The sequence below is a fragment of the Lampris incognitus genome, chromosome 4 (genome assembly GCF_029633865.1).
Source record: "Lampris incognitus isolate fLamInc1 chromosome 4, fLamInc1.hap2, whole genome shotgun sequence".
NCBI classification, from domain to species: domain Eukaryota; kingdom Metazoa; phylum Chordata; class Actinopteri; order Lampriformes; family Lampridae; genus Lampris; species Lampris incognitus.
In genome coordinates this window covers 51961944-51981974 of record NC_079214.1, presented here as the reverse complement: position 1 = coordinate 51981974, position 20031 = coordinate 51961944, and the positions used below count along the sequence as shown (strand labels likewise).

Genomic DNA, 20031 nt, shown 5'->3' with positions numbered 1-20031 from the left:
ACTGAGAAAACAGCAGCTGTAAACCAACGTTCCTACTAGCTCAATAAGTGGAATTATGTATCCCTATAACCACTACACATGTCCCCCCAGAATTCGCCTTAATACGAAAAGTCAGTGTGGCGAGGGGGGCGGATCTCTCTGCCCCAACGGCTCCGCTGAACAGGAGCTGGGGGCTGGTTAACGGCAGGCAAAGCAGCAGAGTCCTCACTGCTGGACCGGGGAAAGGGAGGGGCTGGGGAAGCAGGGGGCGGGTCGCCGGGGGAGGGGGGCATGGCCGGGGTGCGCCCCCGCCGTGGGGGCAGGGCCAGACCAACAGGGCGGTCTAAGTCCAGGTGAGCAGGCTTGAGGCGGTCCACAGAAACCCGCTCCAGCCTGCTGTCAACCTCCACCACAAAGTGCTTATCTCCAGTGTCCCGTACCCGAAATGGGCCGTCGTAGGGTGGCTGCAGGGTAGCATGGTGCGCATTGTGACGAATGAAAACATACTCCGCCGACCACAGCTCTGTGGGGACATAGGACTGAAAGCCGCTATGCTGAGAAGTGGGGACCGGTGCAAAAGCTCTGGCTTCCTCCTGCAGTGCAGTCCTTTGACAGCTGGCGGACCAGGAAGCTGTGGCGGTGGGAAGGAAATCCCCCGGGACCCGAAGTGGCTGTCCATAGACCAGTTCGGTGGATGAGGACTGGAGGTCCTCCTTGGGCGCCGTCCTGAGCCCAAGCATGACCCAAGGCAGTTTGTCGACCCAGCGGTCGTCCTTGAGGGTAGCCCGCAATGCGGCCTTCATCGAGCGATGGAACCTCTTGACCAACCCATTAGCTTGAGGGTGATATGCTGTGGTGCGATGGAGCCTCACCCCTAAACCTGCGGCGATCTCCTCCCAGAGCGCTGACGTGAAAGCCACATCCTCCAACTGCAGCCCTGTGACAGCGGTCCTGCATGCCTGCACTCCTGGGTCAGCGGCCTGGTCAGCCGCCATCTGGCTGTGGTCGAGTCCCAAATGGGCGGCACCAGCGATGGCCCGGGAGCGACAGTCGGCAACTGGGTTGGACTTCCCAGCGACATGCCTCACGTCGGTGGTAAACTCTGAGATGTAGGCCAACTGTCGCTGCTGGCGGGCTGACCACGGCTCTGCCAACCTTGGCCATCGCAAACACCAGCGGTTTGAGATCGACGAAAGCCGTGAACTGACGGCCCTCCAGTAGGAAACGAAAGTGCCTAACAGTGAGGAAAAGGCCAAGCAGCTCACGATCAAAGGTGCTGTATTTGCGCTCTTTCAGGTTCAACTGCCGGCTGAAGAAGGCAAGCGGCTGCCACGCGCCGCACACCCACTGCTCCTAAACCGCGCCGACAGCGTAGTCCGAAGCATCCATCGTGATGGCGATGGGCGCTCCAGACACAGGGTGTGCCAGCATCGCCGCGTCAGCCAGGGCGGCCTTCACATCCTTAAAAGCCTTGTCCCTCTCTGCAGGCCATTCCACGGCGTGTTTGGGGGCTGTGCCCTTCAGAGCCTCCTATAGGGGGCGGAGAGATCATCAGCCCGGGGGATGAACCGGTGGTAGAAGGACACCATGCCAATGAACTCCCGGAAGGACTGGGTGGTGTGTGGGCATGGAAAGTCTGCGATGGCCTCCACCTTAGATGGAAGGGGGGCCGCCCCATCCTTGGTGACCCGGTGGCCCAGGATGTCAATGGTGCTCAGACCAAACTGGCATTTGGCCGGGTTAACTATCAACCCGTGCAGGCTGAGCCTCTCGAAAAGGGCTCTGAGGTGGGACAAGTGCTCGGACACAGAAGCGCTAGTGACCAGGATGTCCTCCAGGTACACAAAGAGGAAAGGCAGGTCCCACAACACTGAGTCCATGAGGCGCTGGAAGGACTGCACGGCGTTCTTGAGTCCAAACGGCATGCACAGGAACTTGAACAGTCCGAATGGAGTTGTCACAGCCGTTTTGGGGACATCAGCGGGATGGACGGGCACCTGGTGGTATCCATGGACGAGGTCCACCTTGGAAAAGATCACTTTCCCAGCCAGGTGGGTGGAGAAATCTTGGATGTGAGGGACCGGGTAGCGGTCTGGTGTTGTTGCGTCATTGAGCCGACGGTAGTCACCACATGGACACCACCCACTGCCAGGCTTAGGCACTATGTGGAGGGGTGAAGCCCACGGGCTGCTGGAGTGACGGATGATGCTGAGGTGCTCCATGTTCTCAAACTCCGCCTTGGTGACAGAGAGCTTGGTCGGGTCGAGGCGCCGAGCTTGGGTGTGCACCGGCGGGCCAGTGGTGACGATGTGGTGCTCAACCCCATGTTTGGTCGTAGATGACGAGAATGTGGGCTGAGTGAGGTCAGGGAACTTGGAGAGAAGATGGAGAAACACGTCCTCGTTGGAGAGCATGCTGGACAGCCTGACGGAGCGAAGGTGGCGGCGTCAATCAGGCGTCGATTCCTGACGTCCACCAGCAGCCCATGAGCACAAAGGAAATCTGACCGAGGAGGGGAAATGCCATGTCGGCGGCGACAAAATCCCAGCTGAACCGCTGTCCGTTAAAACACATGTCAATGTGCCTCGTGCCGTACGTACGGATAGAGCTGCCGTTAGCAGCTTCCATGGGAGGGCCGTGAGCGCCCGACAGGGCGTCCACACTCAATGCAGGTACAACACTCCTCTGCGCCCCAGTGTCGCATAGGAAACGCCGCCCCGAGATGGAGTCTTGCAGGAAAAGTAGCCTGTTGTCCTCCACGCTGACGCCCATGGCCACTAGTGAGCGCCGGCCTTGGCGTTTCCCGACGAGCTGAAATTGCATGGGGTGTTGCACTTGTTCGCCTTGGCCCCGAACTTTGCATGGTAAAAGCACAGGCCGGGCTCCTGTCTCCAACCGGGGGTTGCCGCGACGACCACCATGGAGTCACCAGGTGGTGGCGTGTGGGGGTGGGCAGGGGTGAGCGCGGACGCGCAGTGCTGCTGTTGGCTGGCCAGGAAGAACTTGTCAGCTTCTTCAGCTAGCTTGCGGCAATTGGTAATGCTGGTGTTAGCCAAAGCGGCCCGCACCTGAGCAGGCAGTTGTCGCAGAAACAGTTGGACAAAGAGGAAATCAGGTGTGTGCGCCGGTCCCAGCAGATTCAGCATTTTGTCCATGAGCTCAGATGGCTTGCTGTCACCCAAGCCTTGCAGAGAAAAGAGACGGTGGGCCCTCTCGGCGTCAGAAAGTTCAAAAATCTTCAAGAGGTGATCTTTGAGCCCCTTGTATTTGTCTGCTGCCGGAAGATTTGTAAGGAGACTCACCACTCTAGTTGCAGTCGAACACCCGAGCGCCAATATCATGTAGTAGTATTTAGCAGCATCATCTGTTATCTTGCAGATAGCAAACTGCACTTCCGCCTGGGCGAACCATGTCGTTGCCGATGACTCCCAGAACTCTGGCAATTTGAGAGAAACCGCGTTGATTTCGTCAACCATGTTCATCTAAAAGATTGTCTCTGATAACTACCAAGAGACAAACGTCGGGGTCACCAGAGTAGAGGAGCTCAAGCAGGAGTCGTGACAACTTTCTCTTTCGGCTACACAACGTGCACCATTTATTCCTTCACCATTACAACAACAACACAAAAACCCGCGCAGCGGAAGTGTATCACAGTAAAGCCGAACTGAGAAAACAGCAGCTGTAAACCAACATTCCTACTAGCTCAATAAGAGGAATTATGTATCCCCATAACCATTACAACATTCTAATTCACACCAGCAGTCTGGGGGAGTGTTACACACATTCACATGCTAACAATGTGGCTCTACTGCATGTACTGTTGACCAATGAGTGACAGAGGGATTAGTGCCTTGCTCATGCGGCATTTTTATGGTAGAAGTGAGAGAAACAGGTATCATTTATCTGATTGCCCCACCCAATTATTCTAAGATGGTGTTAGAGCTCTGTTCAGCACTCTCCTTAACCACAAGCCTGTTTCCCTAACCTTAGGGCAACCAGTTCTCCCTGAGATTCTTAACACTCTTATTAGGTCACAAAGTTCATGGAACGGTAAAACATATGCCTCCCAACTAATAAGAGGAGGGTAAATCCTATTCCTGACCCTGGTTATAGCCCGTTTGGTGACATAACCAAAGAAAGCCATTGCTATTGAGGGATTCTGCTTTGAGGACATTTTTCATATCCTGGTGTGCAAGAAGGAAAAGCTGTCTTACAAACTTTCTATTCTTTGACACAAGTTAAATGGTAAATGGATTTATATAGCACCTTTCTGGTTACAACAGCCACTCAAAGTGCTTTACAATCAATGAATGACTCACATTACCCCATACATACACACTCAAACACTGACAGCGGTGTCGACCATGCAAGGTAACAACCAGCTCTTTGGGAACAGTTAGGGGTTAGGTGTCTTGCTCAAGGACACCTCGACAGTTTTGCAAGGAGCCGAGGATCAAACCCACAACCCTCCAGTTACTAGACTACCTGCTCTACCTTCGAGCCACTTTCGCCCAGGCTACACGTCATCTCAGCTCTCCCTCCCCTCATAACTCACCTAGATCTGGGCCTCACTTCCTCCAGTCCTCACACTGAGCTCAGCTTGGAGAGCACATGGAGAGTACATTGAGGTGTGGAATTGAATCATGACATTATTGGAACAATGACACTGACACTGGCAACATTAGCTGCAGCTCTGGGACAAATTTCTTTTGGGATATCAGCCTCAGGCCACTAATTTAACATTTATAAGAAAATCACAAGCAATTGTATGTACCTACCGACAAGCTACTGCATAGTTTGTGTGTCAAACATAGAAGCTTCTCAGGACAGTGAAGAGAGTGTACACTGTGCTGATTTTATATAAAATTGAATGGTTTTAAATGAAACTGTTACTTGAAAAAGGTGTCAAATTATAAAGGTACAGGAGTTTTTTCTCATAACTCTGGGAGCCAAATTCTTTCATTAATGCACCGTAACAATTCTTGCAATTTTCACTGTGCACTTGCTACTGAACTGCAACTCTTATAGTGAGAGTGCAGTGTGTGTGTGTGTGTGTGTGTGTACGTGCGCACACGTGTGTGTTTTTAGTGTCTTACTTGGGGTCGCGTGGGCTGTTTGGACGACTGTTTGCACGAAGTCTGTTCTCACTGCCCCCTGTAGGTCGCTCTGGTCCTGAACCTGGGCTAACCCGCCTGAAAATTTTTTTAAAAAAAAATAAAAAATGTATTGCTAATGAGTTAGTTTTAGCCAACAGCTACCGTATATAAGCCATGTTTATCTATATTTAGCCCAAAGTTTATGACATTTAAAAGCAACAAATAAGGTAACAACAGTGAGAACCAAAATTCCCTTTGGAACAAGATCCTATTGCATGTCAGTTTCATGACAACTTTTTTTGTTTCTGTGAATGGCTACTCAACCTTGGGACACTCATCCTAGGCATGGCCTATTTACCTGGGTTCATCCGGAGAGGGTTCCTGTGTGAGGCCATTGGATTGTGCCGGGCTGTGAGCAGGGCTGTTTTCCGGGCTAACTTCCTCCTTGGAGCCGTTCTGTTGTGGAAGCTCCAGGCAGGCCTTGACGCCCTCCCACTGCTGTGCTGCATTACGGATGGCCAGGCGCCTCTTCTCCTGTGTGGGTAAACACATCATTCAGTCAAATGATCAATCGATAAAACTTAATTTATACAGCACATGTTGTGCATAAAAAATGCAATGCAATGTCCTTTACATGAGAACAGATAAATACATAAGAACACATAGAATAAGCAAGCTGAACAGAGAGAGAGAGAGAGAGAGAGAGAGAGAGAGAGAGAGAGAGAGAGAGAGAGAGGGAGAGAGCATGCATACAAATCCTAGTTACTGTAAGAGCCAAGTGCATGTGTTCACGTTTTTATATGATTGTGCTGATGGGCATTGTTGAGTCAGCATATGGAACCAGGTTAGGGTAAGGGGGAGTTCATTCCAGTTGGATATAAAACACGGCTCAGTTAAGGGACGAGTGAGAGTCTGTGTGTGTGTATGTTGGTGTGTAATTGTGGGGTTGAGGTAGGGGCTATTAATATAAATATTTAAAAAAAAGGGGAAAGAAAGGGATTAACAACAGGGCGCATCAAAATAAACATAGCTACTGTGTAAACACAAGGATGAAAAAGTATGTTTTTAGTGAGCGATTGAAAACATCGTGTGATTTTGATGCCTTCAGTTCCAAAGGCAGACTGTTCTAAAGTCTTGGCCCAGAGAGCCAAGATGTCTGGATATAATAACTGACTTAGCAGCAAATGGTAAAATATGACTAGAGCTATATAAAAGGTTTGGATCTGCATGTCTACTCACTCACATCTGATGAGTTATTAGCATTCAAAATACTATCTCTTGTTGTTCCTGACCACAGTTTGCGCCAATACATTTGCCTCCGTGCAACTGTACCCTTTTAATCAGGCTTAGCAGTGGCTGGTTGCAGCTGTGTCATCCCCACCTCGCAGCAGAGAATAACGCTGCTTCCTCTTTTTCTTTTTATCTTTGGCTTGTGTTCAGTTTCAATACGCTCAGGTATGGAATGTGCCCCTCCCACCAGCAGGGATGAGCGAATATCCGCCCATGCTGAGTCCTATGCTAATATGTTCCCATGGCTCAATCGCTCAACATGTCATTTTCTTAACAACAATGATTAGCCAGAATTGAATTACAGAGCGATGTTCAGTTTTGCGCAAAGGCCAAGTCCACTCTTCACAAAATAAAGCACCGCAGGAGAAACAAGTGCACACAAATCCACACGCACACACAAAAACATATAAGCGCATGCACAGACACATACAGTCCAATGGAACAAACTGTGCACCATACACAAGTGCCCAATGTGCACCACTAAATCTGAAAGGACTAGATTTTGAGAGTGAAGGACTTTCATCATTTTGAGGACATCACACACACACACACATATATATATATATATATATATATATATATATATATATATTTTGAGAGTGAAGGACTTTCATCATTTTGAGGACATCACATATATATATATATATATATATATAGGTGTTTTTCCCAAATTGTAACGTGTCCCTTCTTCAAAAAGTAAGAAGGGAAACAGAGAAGACAGCATATAGTGGAACACCCAGGAAATGCAAAGATTTAATGGCTTTGCAAAGTTTAGATCCCTATGAAATACAGCGGTCTTACATCTGTGTCTTTTCAGAGCATCCCAGAGCTCTTACTCCTTGACTTGCCAGGAGGTGGAGGTTTATCTCCTTCTACTTTTTGAGTTTTTTTCTCCATGTAGCTTCACTATTAACAGCCTAAAAAAAAAATCGGTTCCACTTTTGATACTTAATGCAAAACAGATGAGTGACCTGTACAGGGCTGCAGCACTGCACTACATTTTAGTAGACCACTCAAACATACTACTCGATGGGGACCAGCACTTAGATATTTTTTATGGATACCATTAGGGACACTGTCTGGCCTTCACCCCTGCATTAATAATCCCAAATATGTCCAAAGACTGCCATCACCCAACAAAAATAAATAAACGTATAGGTGAGCATTAGATGTATCCTTAATGACCTAAAATACAGACCTTAGAATCTCACAATGATATGTTAGGAAATAGCGTGATTCTACTGTCTTCAACAGTTACATAAATTATGTTGGCTTGGGAACCAGACAAATCTGCGAACTCATGTTTTACATTTGCTCTGGTACAACATTGTCACGTATCGGGAAGGAACCCAAAAGCAGATGGGACAACCAGGTAAGGGAAGAATCAAGTCTTTATTGAAGTGATCGATCTCGGGGGTAGAGCAGGAGGTGGCTCTGTGGCAGGTAGGCAGGCAGGCAGAAGTCCATGAATGGCGACGTTCCAGGGAAGACTGATCCATAGTGGAGGCCTCTTAAGGGTGAGGGCGATTGCCGGGGTGAAGGGGGGGTCAGCAGGTGTCAGCTGGTGTAGCAGGTGTCAGCTGGTGTAGCAGGTGTCAAGGGCGATTGCTTTGATGTCAAGGGCGAGAGGCTGTGACAAGCATTAGCGTTTGCGAATTCGTCTGGTTCCCAGGCTAACATTATGTGGTAATCCAGCAAACCCTGCAAACCAGTGCCTTATATCTATAACATAATCTCATAATTCAAAGAGCTACTAAAAGTTTTTGGGTGGGCAAGCGTTACAAAACAGGAAAGAAAAATAGCAAAATATTAAAATAAAGAAAAGCTAAGAGGACAAGGAGTTTGGTTACTGTCATATTGACACTAACCCTCAATGCAACCTGTGTACTACAGTTAGAGTGCCCTATTTCTGGCAAATATTGTATAGTGCATTAGCTTTGGACCATGTAAAACATTCAGCGAAATTGTTGCCACGTTACCATTTTGCTCACTTTACTCCTACCTGTTACTCTTTCACAATGCTTGTCAAGTTATGTTTTTTTGAATATGTGCAGCTTCCCCACTTGAAAGGGATTGATGCATCTACCCGAAGGTTTTTAACTGGATTCACTCAATGACCAAAAAGCTTTTCCTTTTTTCCCCCTTTTATTTTGGCAGGTTCAGCAGTTTGATTTGATCCATCAGTCATTTGCCATTAGCCAAAAGTCATAAGCCATAAGGTGAAAAACCTTTGAATAAAAAAACAGAAAAAAAATTATGTAAAAATATGCTATTGAAAATAAATGTTAATGGGGAAAAATAAGCATTTGTAATAATTGCCAAGAAAACAAACATTAAGAAGCTGTGCCTTATTTCACTTAATTATACACTTTTTTTTTACACCAAATGCAAATAAAGCCAATACCCACTGCTTTTTTTTATCATCTCCATTCCCCATACATCTACTTGACAAAAATCATCAGATTTACTTAGATTTCAGAAAAACCTTTTTTTTTCCTTTGGCACGGCACTTGTTCACATCCGGGCCGCTGTCCCTCTTGATGCTGTGCAACGCTTCTTATGCTGCAGGGAGTATGTGGGCAGATTGGCTCCATCCAATTTGTTCTCTCAATATTGTTTGTTGCATAGTTTGACTTGACAGTGCTATACTGGAAGAGTTCCATCTATCATCTGTTATTCGAGTGGCAACTGATAATCAAAAGTAACCAAACTGCACAAAGTCTTAAAGAGACCGCCATTAGATACTGAGGAAAATTCATCCATCCATCCATCCATTATCTGAACCGCTTATCCTGCTCTCAGGGTCGCGGGGATGCTCGAGCCTATCCAAACCCTTTTGCTAAGACATAGGCCAGTGTTGTAAATAGATGTTCAAAATGATGAGACTAAGAAAAAAACTGAAAAATCAGAACGTCAGAGTGGTACCTTATGAATGGTCTGCTTGTGACTCTCCCTCTTCTTCTCCTCCTCTTTTCGGGCCTGTACACCAGCCATGCGGCGGTCCTCGTCCTGAAAGAGACAGCCAGTACAATCAGGGTGTTGCTCCATTCAAGGCATCTGAATTATTAATGCGAGAGGGGGACCACAGATAGTGTCATCAGCCAGACTGTCCTCTGCAGTCAGACTGGCGTGGCACTGAGCGAATGATGAGGGTGAATCCTGTGATGCCAGCTGCATCACAGGATTATCTGTCTGGTTTTCAGCAATGGATCAACCGAGCACAGCTGTTGGGGAGGGGGGGCAAAACTCCCAGAATGCAACACAGCTGATACAATCAGTGTGTGCCAGCAAGTGCTGCAGGGTGTTCAGCACTGTGATAGTCCGTCAGGGAAAATGCCTCAGTCTAATCAATAGAGGTACCCCGGCTCTGAAAGCAAGGCACTGTAACTCTGTAGTGGCATTTTAAGATTGTCAATGAGTTTGTTTATCGCTAATTAAACATCAAATTGTAATGTATAATAGGGGGATAAACTGCTTCACTGAATATGCTATTCTGTCACACTTATTCAATATGTTATTGATCACCCAGAGTGCTATTTTTCAGGAGTTATAACAAAATGTCTGCACAGTTACGGGGCTATATTCAGAGCTGCTGCACTGTTATTAGTCTGGCTATTCAGTTATGAGGGTTCTTGGGGTTTTGATCAATGAAATCTTTAAAGCCAGTTAACTGGCTTTAAAGATTTTTTTTCTTCTAAAATATTGTGTGAATTATTTGCTGAAAATTCTGGGTGTGTCCCTGTATATCCTAAACTAATTTAAAATGGTGTTGAAATCAATATCCCAAGTGGAGTCAGGGAGGAGCCATCTCCTGGCATTTATTGATTTTGCTTCGAAGCAGTGGCATGCTCATTTGCAGTATTAACTCATATTCATTCATTCATAAATAATAGTGCCCAGTCTGTCAATCGGACTGATTTTAACTCAATAATCTGATCTCGCTACTAATGACCGCATTGTGCGCTCGGGGCAAGTTTTACAAATCAGATGGAGAGGAAAATCTAGATCTTCAGTAGCTTAAAGAAATTTCCCAGCAGCAATATTTTGACACAGTTTGAATAGATGGGAGTCTATAAAGCCAGAGTTACACACTGTTGCTGTAAAAACAAAACTTAGCATATCCAAACAGTAAGGCTTGTGGAATTTTTTTCAAAAACTGCCTTTTTCTCATAAAGGAAACTAAGGATTTCTGAAATTCCCCCCATGTGGATTTTGAATAGTTTAATGAGCCCTGTGGTCAAAGAACACTCATCCTGGAAAGGATATATGAGCTTTCAATGCGAGAAAAAAATGGTTGAAAATACTATGCATGAATTTTCTCCAGCAAAATGTTTTGAGGGCAAGGTGCTTGGTACCTACAGATTCTTTCACAAGTACAAGCTCAGACCTGGGTGCTGCCCGCTTGACAGCCCCTAAATATATGCTTGTACTCGCAGGCGCCTCATTGGATTACAGTGTGAATACAATGACATCATGTTTGCAGGACAATCTGGCTGTGAATGTACACTGAAAACTGACAGCATCTTTGCATCATTGTGTTAAATAGACAACATATGCAGTAGAAATAAATATGTCCTTTTACTTGATTCATTGAAATGCCTTTGCCACCTGAAACACAATGTGATCAAACACAAAAAATGATGAATGCTGTAGCAAATGCCAGAGCAGAAGGACTCTAACTGCTGGCAACATCAGGGTTTACAGAAACCTGGAGGAGCTTCACTGAACGTGAATGGATTTTGCAGACTGAAAAATGACAACTTATTGTCATTTGTAATTTGTCCATACTGCAAAGCACATGCAGGCTATATGGTAAGCAACCTGCTCTCAAGAATTATCATCTACCTATAGCAGCACATGGCAAAAACATACAGGGCAGTGTCATAAGCCTCAAAATGAATTTTTCAAGACTGCTAAAAATACATTGCACCTTGCAGAAACAGAGAAACAGTTGAACATAATGTACACAACACCCAGTGTCTCATAGCTCTGTGTGAGATCTCTCGACATGAGTAATTAACAATGGCATGCTTCTTAACATTTTGTAAAGGTAAACAAAGTACAGGGCAGGAAACATTTTGGGTTTACCTGCCACAGCAGCTGCTACATCCTAAAATCATCTAGCCACTTCATTTTGCCAGCCATCTAGATTTTTATGATTAACAGGTGTCTCAAAATTATGGCTGCTTATCTGTGATAATAGCTGGTTGATTGGCTGCATTTAAATGGAAGCTGGTGTTAATTTAATGCCCTGAAACAAAAATTCAAAAGCACAGAAGCACAGTCCAGTCTTACTGTGATGCGCTTCATGTCCAGCTGTCTCAGATGAAGCACACAGCGCAGGACAGCCTGCTTGTACCATGTCTCCAGGGCTAAAGGATTCCCATCCAGGGTGAGCTCAGAAAGGGAGCACGACTCTCCAAGGCAGGCTAGCTCATAAAATCTAGATGCAATGAGAGAGATAAACAGTTACAAACAGTTTTAGGGGCGGCACGGTGGCGCAGTGGTTAGCGCGGTCGCTTCACAGCTGTCCAGGATGTTTCTCCGGCTGCCGCCCAATGACTGCTGGGATAGGCTCCAGCATCTCCTCGTGACCCTGAGAGCAGGATAAGCGGTTTGGATAATGAATGGATGGATGGATGGAAACAGTTTTAGGAAATGAAATAACACTCTTATTTGAAGCAGGGACAGGAGAATAACCTTCAATTACCACAGAGCCAGCTATATAAGCTGCCAAGCATGTATAAGGGTCAAACACAGACACACACACACACACACACACACACACACACACACACACACACACACACACACACACATATACACACACACCTACCTGTAGGTATGTTAACACACATACTGTACATAGTGTTTATGCAGCAGTCTAATGAATTAAGTACTATGAAACCTGAGTCATCTAATTTGCAAGTCAAGTAACAACTTCCCCCAGTGTCAGTTTTGAATGTTTAACCATTTATCAAGACTCATATTCAAAAGATAAAAGTTCAGCAAAGACAACACTGGAAAACTTGTTAATTAAGTGGGTGCACTGGCAGCATGACAATGCATAAGGGGCAATGAGGAGAGACCAGTCTACCATAGTTACAGGCATGCCTGTGGCTAAAAGACATGAAAAAGCACAATGTTGAGGCACAAGGCCAAGAAGCAAGAAACTTTTCTCTCTAATTTGTGCTAATGACCTTGACAAATGATTTGCCTGGAAGTGCTCCATTGTAGTATATCTGTCCTCATCTTTAAAACATCTACCCAGGGGTTTTCTTGGCTTTTAGAGAGGCTTATATGGTAACTCTGACATTGTGGTGGGCTCACTGCGGGGGCTGCACATTCTCTTATAGCATGCAGTGTCTTTCAACTGCAAATAGAAATGGAACTCTTGAAACCCATTAGGGTGCACTAAGAGATCGGGAAAAAAACCAAGCACAGGGATTACTGTTGCTGTTCAGTCAAATGAAAGGACATTTTAACAATTTGTATTAAACTGAACTTTTTAGATAAAAAAAATTTCACAGGAGCAACAAGTGGAGAAGTGGAGCTACTCCTGTGCTTATTTCTGGCAATGATTTTAACCATGGATTGTCCTGCATTGGGCGGCACGGTGGCCAGTGCAATCGCCTCACAGCAAGAAGGTCCTGGGCTCGAACCCCAGGGTTGTTCAAACTCGGGGGTCATCCCAGTTCATCCTACAATGCAGGACAATCAGTCAGATTAGGGCTTTCATTTAAGGCAACAGCTAACAGTCCAAAGACATGTAGGTCAGGTGAATCGGCCGTACTAAATTGTCCCTAGGTGTGAATTTGTCAGCCGTGTGATGGACTGGCAGCCTGTCCAGGGCGTTTCCCCGCCTGCTGCCTAATGACTGCTGGGATAGGCTCCAGCATCCCAAGACCCGAATTCGGATAAGCGGCTTGGATAATGAATGAATGAGGAATTTTAACCATGGAGAATAAATAGCGTGGACCTACTTAAGAAGCCTGATAGTGGCTCCTGAGGATATTTTTGAAACATGCAATGATTTCCCATAAACCTCAGTCTGCTAGGGGGGTGAAATTGGTTGTGATAACTTTTGAAACCAGCAAGACCTTTCTTGCAGTCTCCTCTTTTTGTTCAAAAAGTTATTTTATATGCATGTATTTTACTTTGAAAAAGACATTTTAGACAACACACACATTAGTAGCCCTTATATGCAAGATATAACACAAAAGGGGAAGTTATTCATAGTGTTTTTTGGTACCTTGGTGATGATAACTGGCTGCATATTAGTCTGTACCTGTTGCATCACTGTTTTACCAAAACCACAGTGGGGAACATGGCCTTGGTCATTGTAAATACATGAAGTATACTTTCATTACTTATACATATATTAATTTCATTGTAATGAAACATTTTGCTTCACCTGTTCTTGGTTTTTCTTGAGGGTCTATGTTGTTTCTCCATTGTTAGTTTAATCATATCATTTAATAAACTGACAGACATAGGAGATGAAGAGACTAAGAGAAAGTCTCTTAAGAGATAAAGAGACTTTCAAAGTCAAAATAACATCATACGTGGTGAGTGGAATGTCTAAAATTTGCGTGTGTGTGTGTGTGTGTGTGGCATGGGGTGTGGTTGAAAACAACACAGTTTCCAACTACAGCTTGGACTCCATACCTGCTACTCCTTTCTGCATCTCGTTCTCCTCACTGATCATCTGCTTTTGTCTTTATGAAATATGTAGGTGTAACCAATTAATCTAAATTATATATTATTCCACGATAAAGTATTCCGGGCAAGTATAGACCAAAATATGGCAGGTCATCATGTAGCTAATATTTCCTTTTCTCCTTAGGGAGATTTTTCACCCCAGCATCCTTCAATGTGCTACGTCTTGACTAAGACAGGTCTGTTCTCTCCTTTCACTTCTCCCTAGCAACAGAGCCTAACTAACCTATCGGAGCTGTACAGTTCCAGAGGGTAGACAAACAGGGGTTTTATGCTGCCACCTTTCAGAAATGAATGCTCCCTCAAAAACTGGAACAAGAGAGTCATACACAACTTGAAACTGAAAGTAGGGATGGCTATTTACAAATATTTTCACAGGAAGAGTTGAGATTTTTTTTTTTGTCCTGCTCTTAGAATGATAAATGGCATACTTATACGTACAAGTACTTGGCATACTTAGTTGTAATCACCATTAATTAAACTTATGTCCGTGACAGACATTTTCAGCACAACCTTCACCAGAAGCTAGCTAGCATAAAACTGTTAACCTAATGCCAACTTGGAAAAGTGTCGGTATAAAGTCAGTGTGTGTGTGTGTGTGTGTGTGTGTGTGTGTGTGTGTGTGTGTGTGTGTGTGTGTGTATGTTCAGATGACAGCATGGTGGCCAAGCCCAGCCCAGAGCTTAGGGAGGGGACACAGTGCTAGCCATCCTCCAATGCCTTGCTCCTGCCCCATGGGGAGGAGAGAGTTAAGCGAGAGGAGCTCTTACCTGGTGATGTTGTTGCAGCTGAGAAAAAGGCGCTGCAAGTGGGGCAAACGGTCCACCTCAGTCTGGAAAAGAAAAGAGAGAGAGAGTGGAGAGAGAAAGATGGAGGGATGAGGAGAAGTGAGGGTGCTTGCAAAAAAGGCCACTGCATCGTCACTGTAAGCGGCTCAGACCATCCCATCCCGCTCCATTCCCTCAGTCACCTTGCAGCTCCCAGCGCCGGCATACAGCCCCATCCGCTCTGCGCACGCACATACACGCCGCCACGCCACACCACCTCGGCTGCACACGGACAGGAGGGGAGGGAGACAGAGAGAGAGAGAGAGAGAGAGACAGAGAGAGAGAGGAGAGGAGAGAAAAGGAGAGGGGGAGGGGAGGGAAAGAGGGGTGTGTGCTGCGCTAATGCAGAGATCCCCTGCTGCATTATTGGAAACACACACACACACACACACAAAATCACCTACATTAACTGAGCAGCTAGCCTGCTAATCAGGAAAGAACAAAGGGAAATGGGCAGCAGAGAGGTTTGTCTGATTTGTAAATTCTTTTTTTTTTTTTTGGTCAAGAGGATGCATCGGTTTTATCCTCCAGCAAAAGCAACATAAAAATCAATAAAAACCATGTGGGGTTGGGTGTGAGGAGAGGCAGCTAGCTACTGGAAGACTGAAGAGGATACACAGATGCAGGCAATATCACAACCATGGCAACCCTAGCTAACCAGATGACAGCAGAGACAATTTGGTCAGAAGGGGTGGGGCTGTGTGTGTGCGTATGTGTGTGTGTGTGTGTGTGTGTGTGTGTGTGTGTGTGTGTGTGTGTGTGTGTGGATGATGGTGTAGACAGGAGAAGCCAAGATTTGCTGCAGACATCGCCTCACAGCCTGCCTGCCACAGCCTCCTCCAGCACTGTTGCCTGTCTGCATTTAGCCTAGCATGTTAGCCATGCCGCTAGCTCCTACAAATTACTGTGTAGCTTTTCTGCGAGTTGCGCTGTCCACTGGAATAATCCAGAAATCTCTGTGCACACACACACCCACGATCACACCATCACACACAAATACTCGCCTACTGTAGTGCCACCCTTCCCAGTGATCCATATACCTACATTACTGAATTGGTCGGGGCAGTAGTGGCAGCGCTGAAGAAGTGACAGCCTCCCTGAGTCATCCGAGTACATTGTGTGTGCACCAGCCTGGAGAATGTTTTTGCCAAAGGCATTGGCTGCTCATGTTAAGCAATCAACCGTGGACAAAATTAGTCACCAACATATAATGTTTCCAACTTTGCAGTGATAATGTTACAATGTCTTTATGCATGCTCAATAATCCAGGAAAGAAAATCACAGGAAGTTGAATCAATTCATCTGGACAAAACGTTTATTGAGGTCACATAGATGAGTGATGAAACATTTCTCTCTCAATAAATGTTGTGTCCAGATGAACTGATTCAACTTCCTGTGATGTTATAATGTCGATGTTCTTTCTCATCCCGAATGCATTCTCTCTTGAATGCCATACTCCTCAATCGAAGTTTATAAAGTAATATGAATAAGACGTAGATCACTTATATTCACATATTTACATCAGATTAGTGACACAAAACCTTTGATTTATGCAAAACTTAAATAATTATAAGAATGATGTGTCTAGATCTTAATGTGTCCCATCAAGTCAATAAAGAACAAGCAGACTGACTTTATTTCCAGTGAACATTTTTAACATGTTTTCCTGGGGAAATTATATATTTATTTATGATGATGATTATTATTATTATTATATCCCATTATATATCCCATTATATGCCATTATTATATCCCATATAATAATATCCCATCTTTCGACAGCTTACATCAACATATATTGGTCCATTACTGTATTAACACTGGCTATGCGGTGGTCATAAAATGAAGTCATTCAAAGTCATACGAGGTGCATAATTTGATGATTTATTAACTGAATGTAGTAAATGAAATGACTAATTAGTCCAAAAAAAAGCCTTCACAGCTGTCGGCTGGATCCTTTTCTTTTAAGCTTATGAAAATTCTGTTAGCTGTGTAGCTCAGAATCTTTATCAAAGTGCATACGTCTTTATCTCCTAATGCTAGCGATGACTGCTCAAGCACCAACTAATGAGGAATGAACTAAAGAAAGTAATCATGGACAGGCAGGCATAAAATATGGTACAGTTGCTCCTTCAGGCACAACACACATGGACCCCAATATGCCCTCCTCCTGTTCTGTTAAAAGAGAACTGCCCTGTATTTGAATATATGTTTTATCTAACTTTCTCCTTCATCGGGTCTTCATTCAGAAAACATTATCTGCCCACAAATCTATATCTGAAGTCAGCCAATATGCCATTATTTGCATACATTTTCCAGAGATTCAAAGAGACAGAGAAAGGTAAGATAGGGGCGGCATGGCTCAGGAGGTGGAGCGGGTCGTCTAGTAATTGAAAGGTCGCTGGTTTGATCCCCAGCTCCTCCAGAGATTTTGTCGAAGAGTCCTTGAGCAAGACACTGAACCTCTAACTGCTCCTGATGAGCAGGTTGGCGCCTTGCATAGCAGCCTCCACCATCAGTGTGTGAATGCGTGTGTGAATGGGTGAATGAGAGGGATACACTGTAAAGCACTTTGAGTGGTTGGTAGAATAGAAAAGTGCCTTATAAATGCAGTCCATTTACCAAAGGTGGGAGTAATCCATTGGAACATAAGGGCTCATATCTTTTTTATGTTTCCATAGATGCAGGAAGTTGAGCTGTGAGAGCTTAAGTCACTATGAGAAGCAGTGGCCTAGAAAGGCTGTCCCAGAGTATAGACTTCTGGACTTATCCCTGGAATGGGGACCATCAGTGCTGGCAACAGTGTCTATTCAGCTTGAAAGACTCTTTTTTTTGTGTCCTTCCATCTGTTCATGGACTGCTCAGTATCTTAAGTGATTTAGTCTGTTAAGCAGTCATACATTGCTTTTGGATTGTCTCTGTCAAATTTCTGTATATCATTTCTTTATTTGATGGCTTTGTCCTTATAGTTACATAAAGCCATGTACATGATAGTATTTTTCCACCAATATTAATGGTTGATCGATTCAAAATTTACCTGCAGCTATTTCTTTTTTTTTTTGGAGGAGGGGGATTTCCCCCTTTTTTTCCCTCCCCAATTGTATCTGGCCAATTATCCCCCTCTTCTGAGCCGTCCCAGTTGCTGCTCCACCCCCTCTACCGATTCAGGGAGGGCTGCAGACTACCACATGCTTCCTCCGATACATGTGGAGTCGCCAGCTGCTTCTTTTCACCTGACAGTGAGGAGTTTCACCAGGGGGACGTAGTGCATGGGAGGATCACACTATTCCCCCAGTCCCCCCCCTCCCCGAACAGTTGCCCCGACTGGTCAGAGGAAGCGCTAGTGCAGTGACCAGGACACATACCCATATCCGGCTTCCCACCCGCAGACACACCCAATTGCGTCTGTAGGGATGCCTGACCAAGCCAAGGTAACATGGGGATTCGAACCGGCGATTGCTGTGTTGGTAGGCAACAGAATAGACTGCTACGCTACCTGGATGCTGCCCTGTAGCTATTTTAACAACCAGATGTGACTAATTGAATAAATGAACCCGATAATCATGTTTTACATATGCTTTCCACATATCTTGCAGTAGTGGAGCAAAATGCAAAAACATGTATAAGCCAGCATGAAAAAGTGTAAGGTGGCAACTAGTCCAGCCAAAATAGGAATGTAGGGATTCTGACAAACAAGGGAAATCTTTTGGGCAATACTGTAGGACAACATTTCCCAAGACATATCCTCATCCTCACTGCTTTAATCCTAAGAACACAAGCTACAGGTAGACAACATGTTTCTGTATTTGTTGAAACAGGAAAACCTAAATTAAAACCAATAGCCAATGTGTTGCAGTTTATATTATACCCTAGTTAATTAAATCTAGGATAAATCATGTCCAATGTTTCTTTTTTCTTCTTTTTTTTCTTGCAAATGTGTTGTCTTGAAATTGAGGCTAGCCAACACACAAACTTTTCCCAACAGGCCAATGTCCCTTATATGTCCTCAAGAAATTGTCTCTAATATTCCTCCATCTTCCTCAAATAGTATAGTTTGAAGATTTAACTGTAGCTGTCACTTTAGTTTGATGATGAAAATCTGCATTTATTCTCCATTTTTAATTTATTCCCACATTTTTTTTAAAAAGTTTACATTTAATCTCCAACTAAATACTTGTACTGATGAACCATTGCTGATACCAGTTTAAAAGCCTTCTTGTTGCACCCCACCCATAAAAAACTACACAGCAATATTCAAGAGTTTAGATAAAATGGATTAGATGCTATTAGAATATCCCCCTTTATTAAGGACCTGCAGTCATAAATAAAGTCATGTTTTGTTCTAAATATTAGTTTTGACAAATTGCACGAACTGAAAATAATTTTTGCATGTAGCCTACAAGTGCCCTTTTTGAATATATTTTGTTGCAGCCAGTGCCTCAGTAATCTAGAGGCATGTTCTATCTTATATCTCTGCAAGTTATGTCCTGCATTGCTGGTATAGTTTTAGGGATGAGACTGTACCAACACCTGGCTTTGGGAGTCTGTCTTTCCCTGCTTCTGTTTCTTTGTTGATGTAGCAGCAGCCCCCAGTGTCCTGTCTGAGGCTAAATATAGCAGTCCCATCTTAGACACAGTGATGTCATTGCTGGGCTGATGTGCGACACAACAAAAGCCCACCAATGTGGTCTGCTCTTCTAAAAACCCAATAGATTGGAGCCAATCAGATGACAGCATCGTGTCTGCGTGTTTGTGTGTGTGTGTGTGTGTGTGTATGTACATGGCTTCTCTTTTTTTATCCTTGCTCCACCCTCTCTCTCTATGCTGACAGATTGCATGTGTTCATTTTTCACACTTGTACTGAGGCCTGGCACAGGCATTAATCTGCAGAGACAGCACAACCTCTCATCACTGCTGTCTCCTCTGCACGCAGCTACACACACACAAAAAAAAGATCATGAGAGATGCTCAAATAAACACACAGGCACATATGCTGGGGATACGGGGGTTGAGGGTTTCAGAGGTTCAAGCTACTCAGTTTTGAGGCTATTCAGTTCAGTAGCATTTCCTTGAAATGAAGGCTTAGTTGGTACACAGTGTCTTTTCCAGTCTACATATTC

At 44.8% G+C, this 20031-nt stretch overlaps 1 protein-coding gene across 1 annotated transcript in view; it reads right to left on the bottom strand.

Annotated features, from left to right (window-relative positions):
* The window catches only part of LOC130112068 (leucine-rich repeat-containing protein 49), a 62536-nt gene that overhangs the window by 30047 nt on the left and 12458 nt on the right, over positions 1 to 20031 (bottom strand). The window contains exons 5-9 of the mRNA XM_056279369.1: positions 14855 to 14916; positions 11661 to 11808; positions 9291 to 9374; positions 5434 to 5609; positions 5076 to 5171 (exon numbers count right to left, since the gene is read on the bottom strand). Coding sequence (XP_056135344.1) covers positions 5076 to 5171; positions 5434 to 5609; positions 9291 to 9374; positions 11661 to 11808; positions 14855 to 14916 — 566 coding nt within the window. The remainder of the gene's footprint in view (positions 1 to 5075; positions 5172 to 5433; positions 5610 to 9290; positions 9375 to 11660; positions 11809 to 14854; positions 14917 to 20031) is intronic.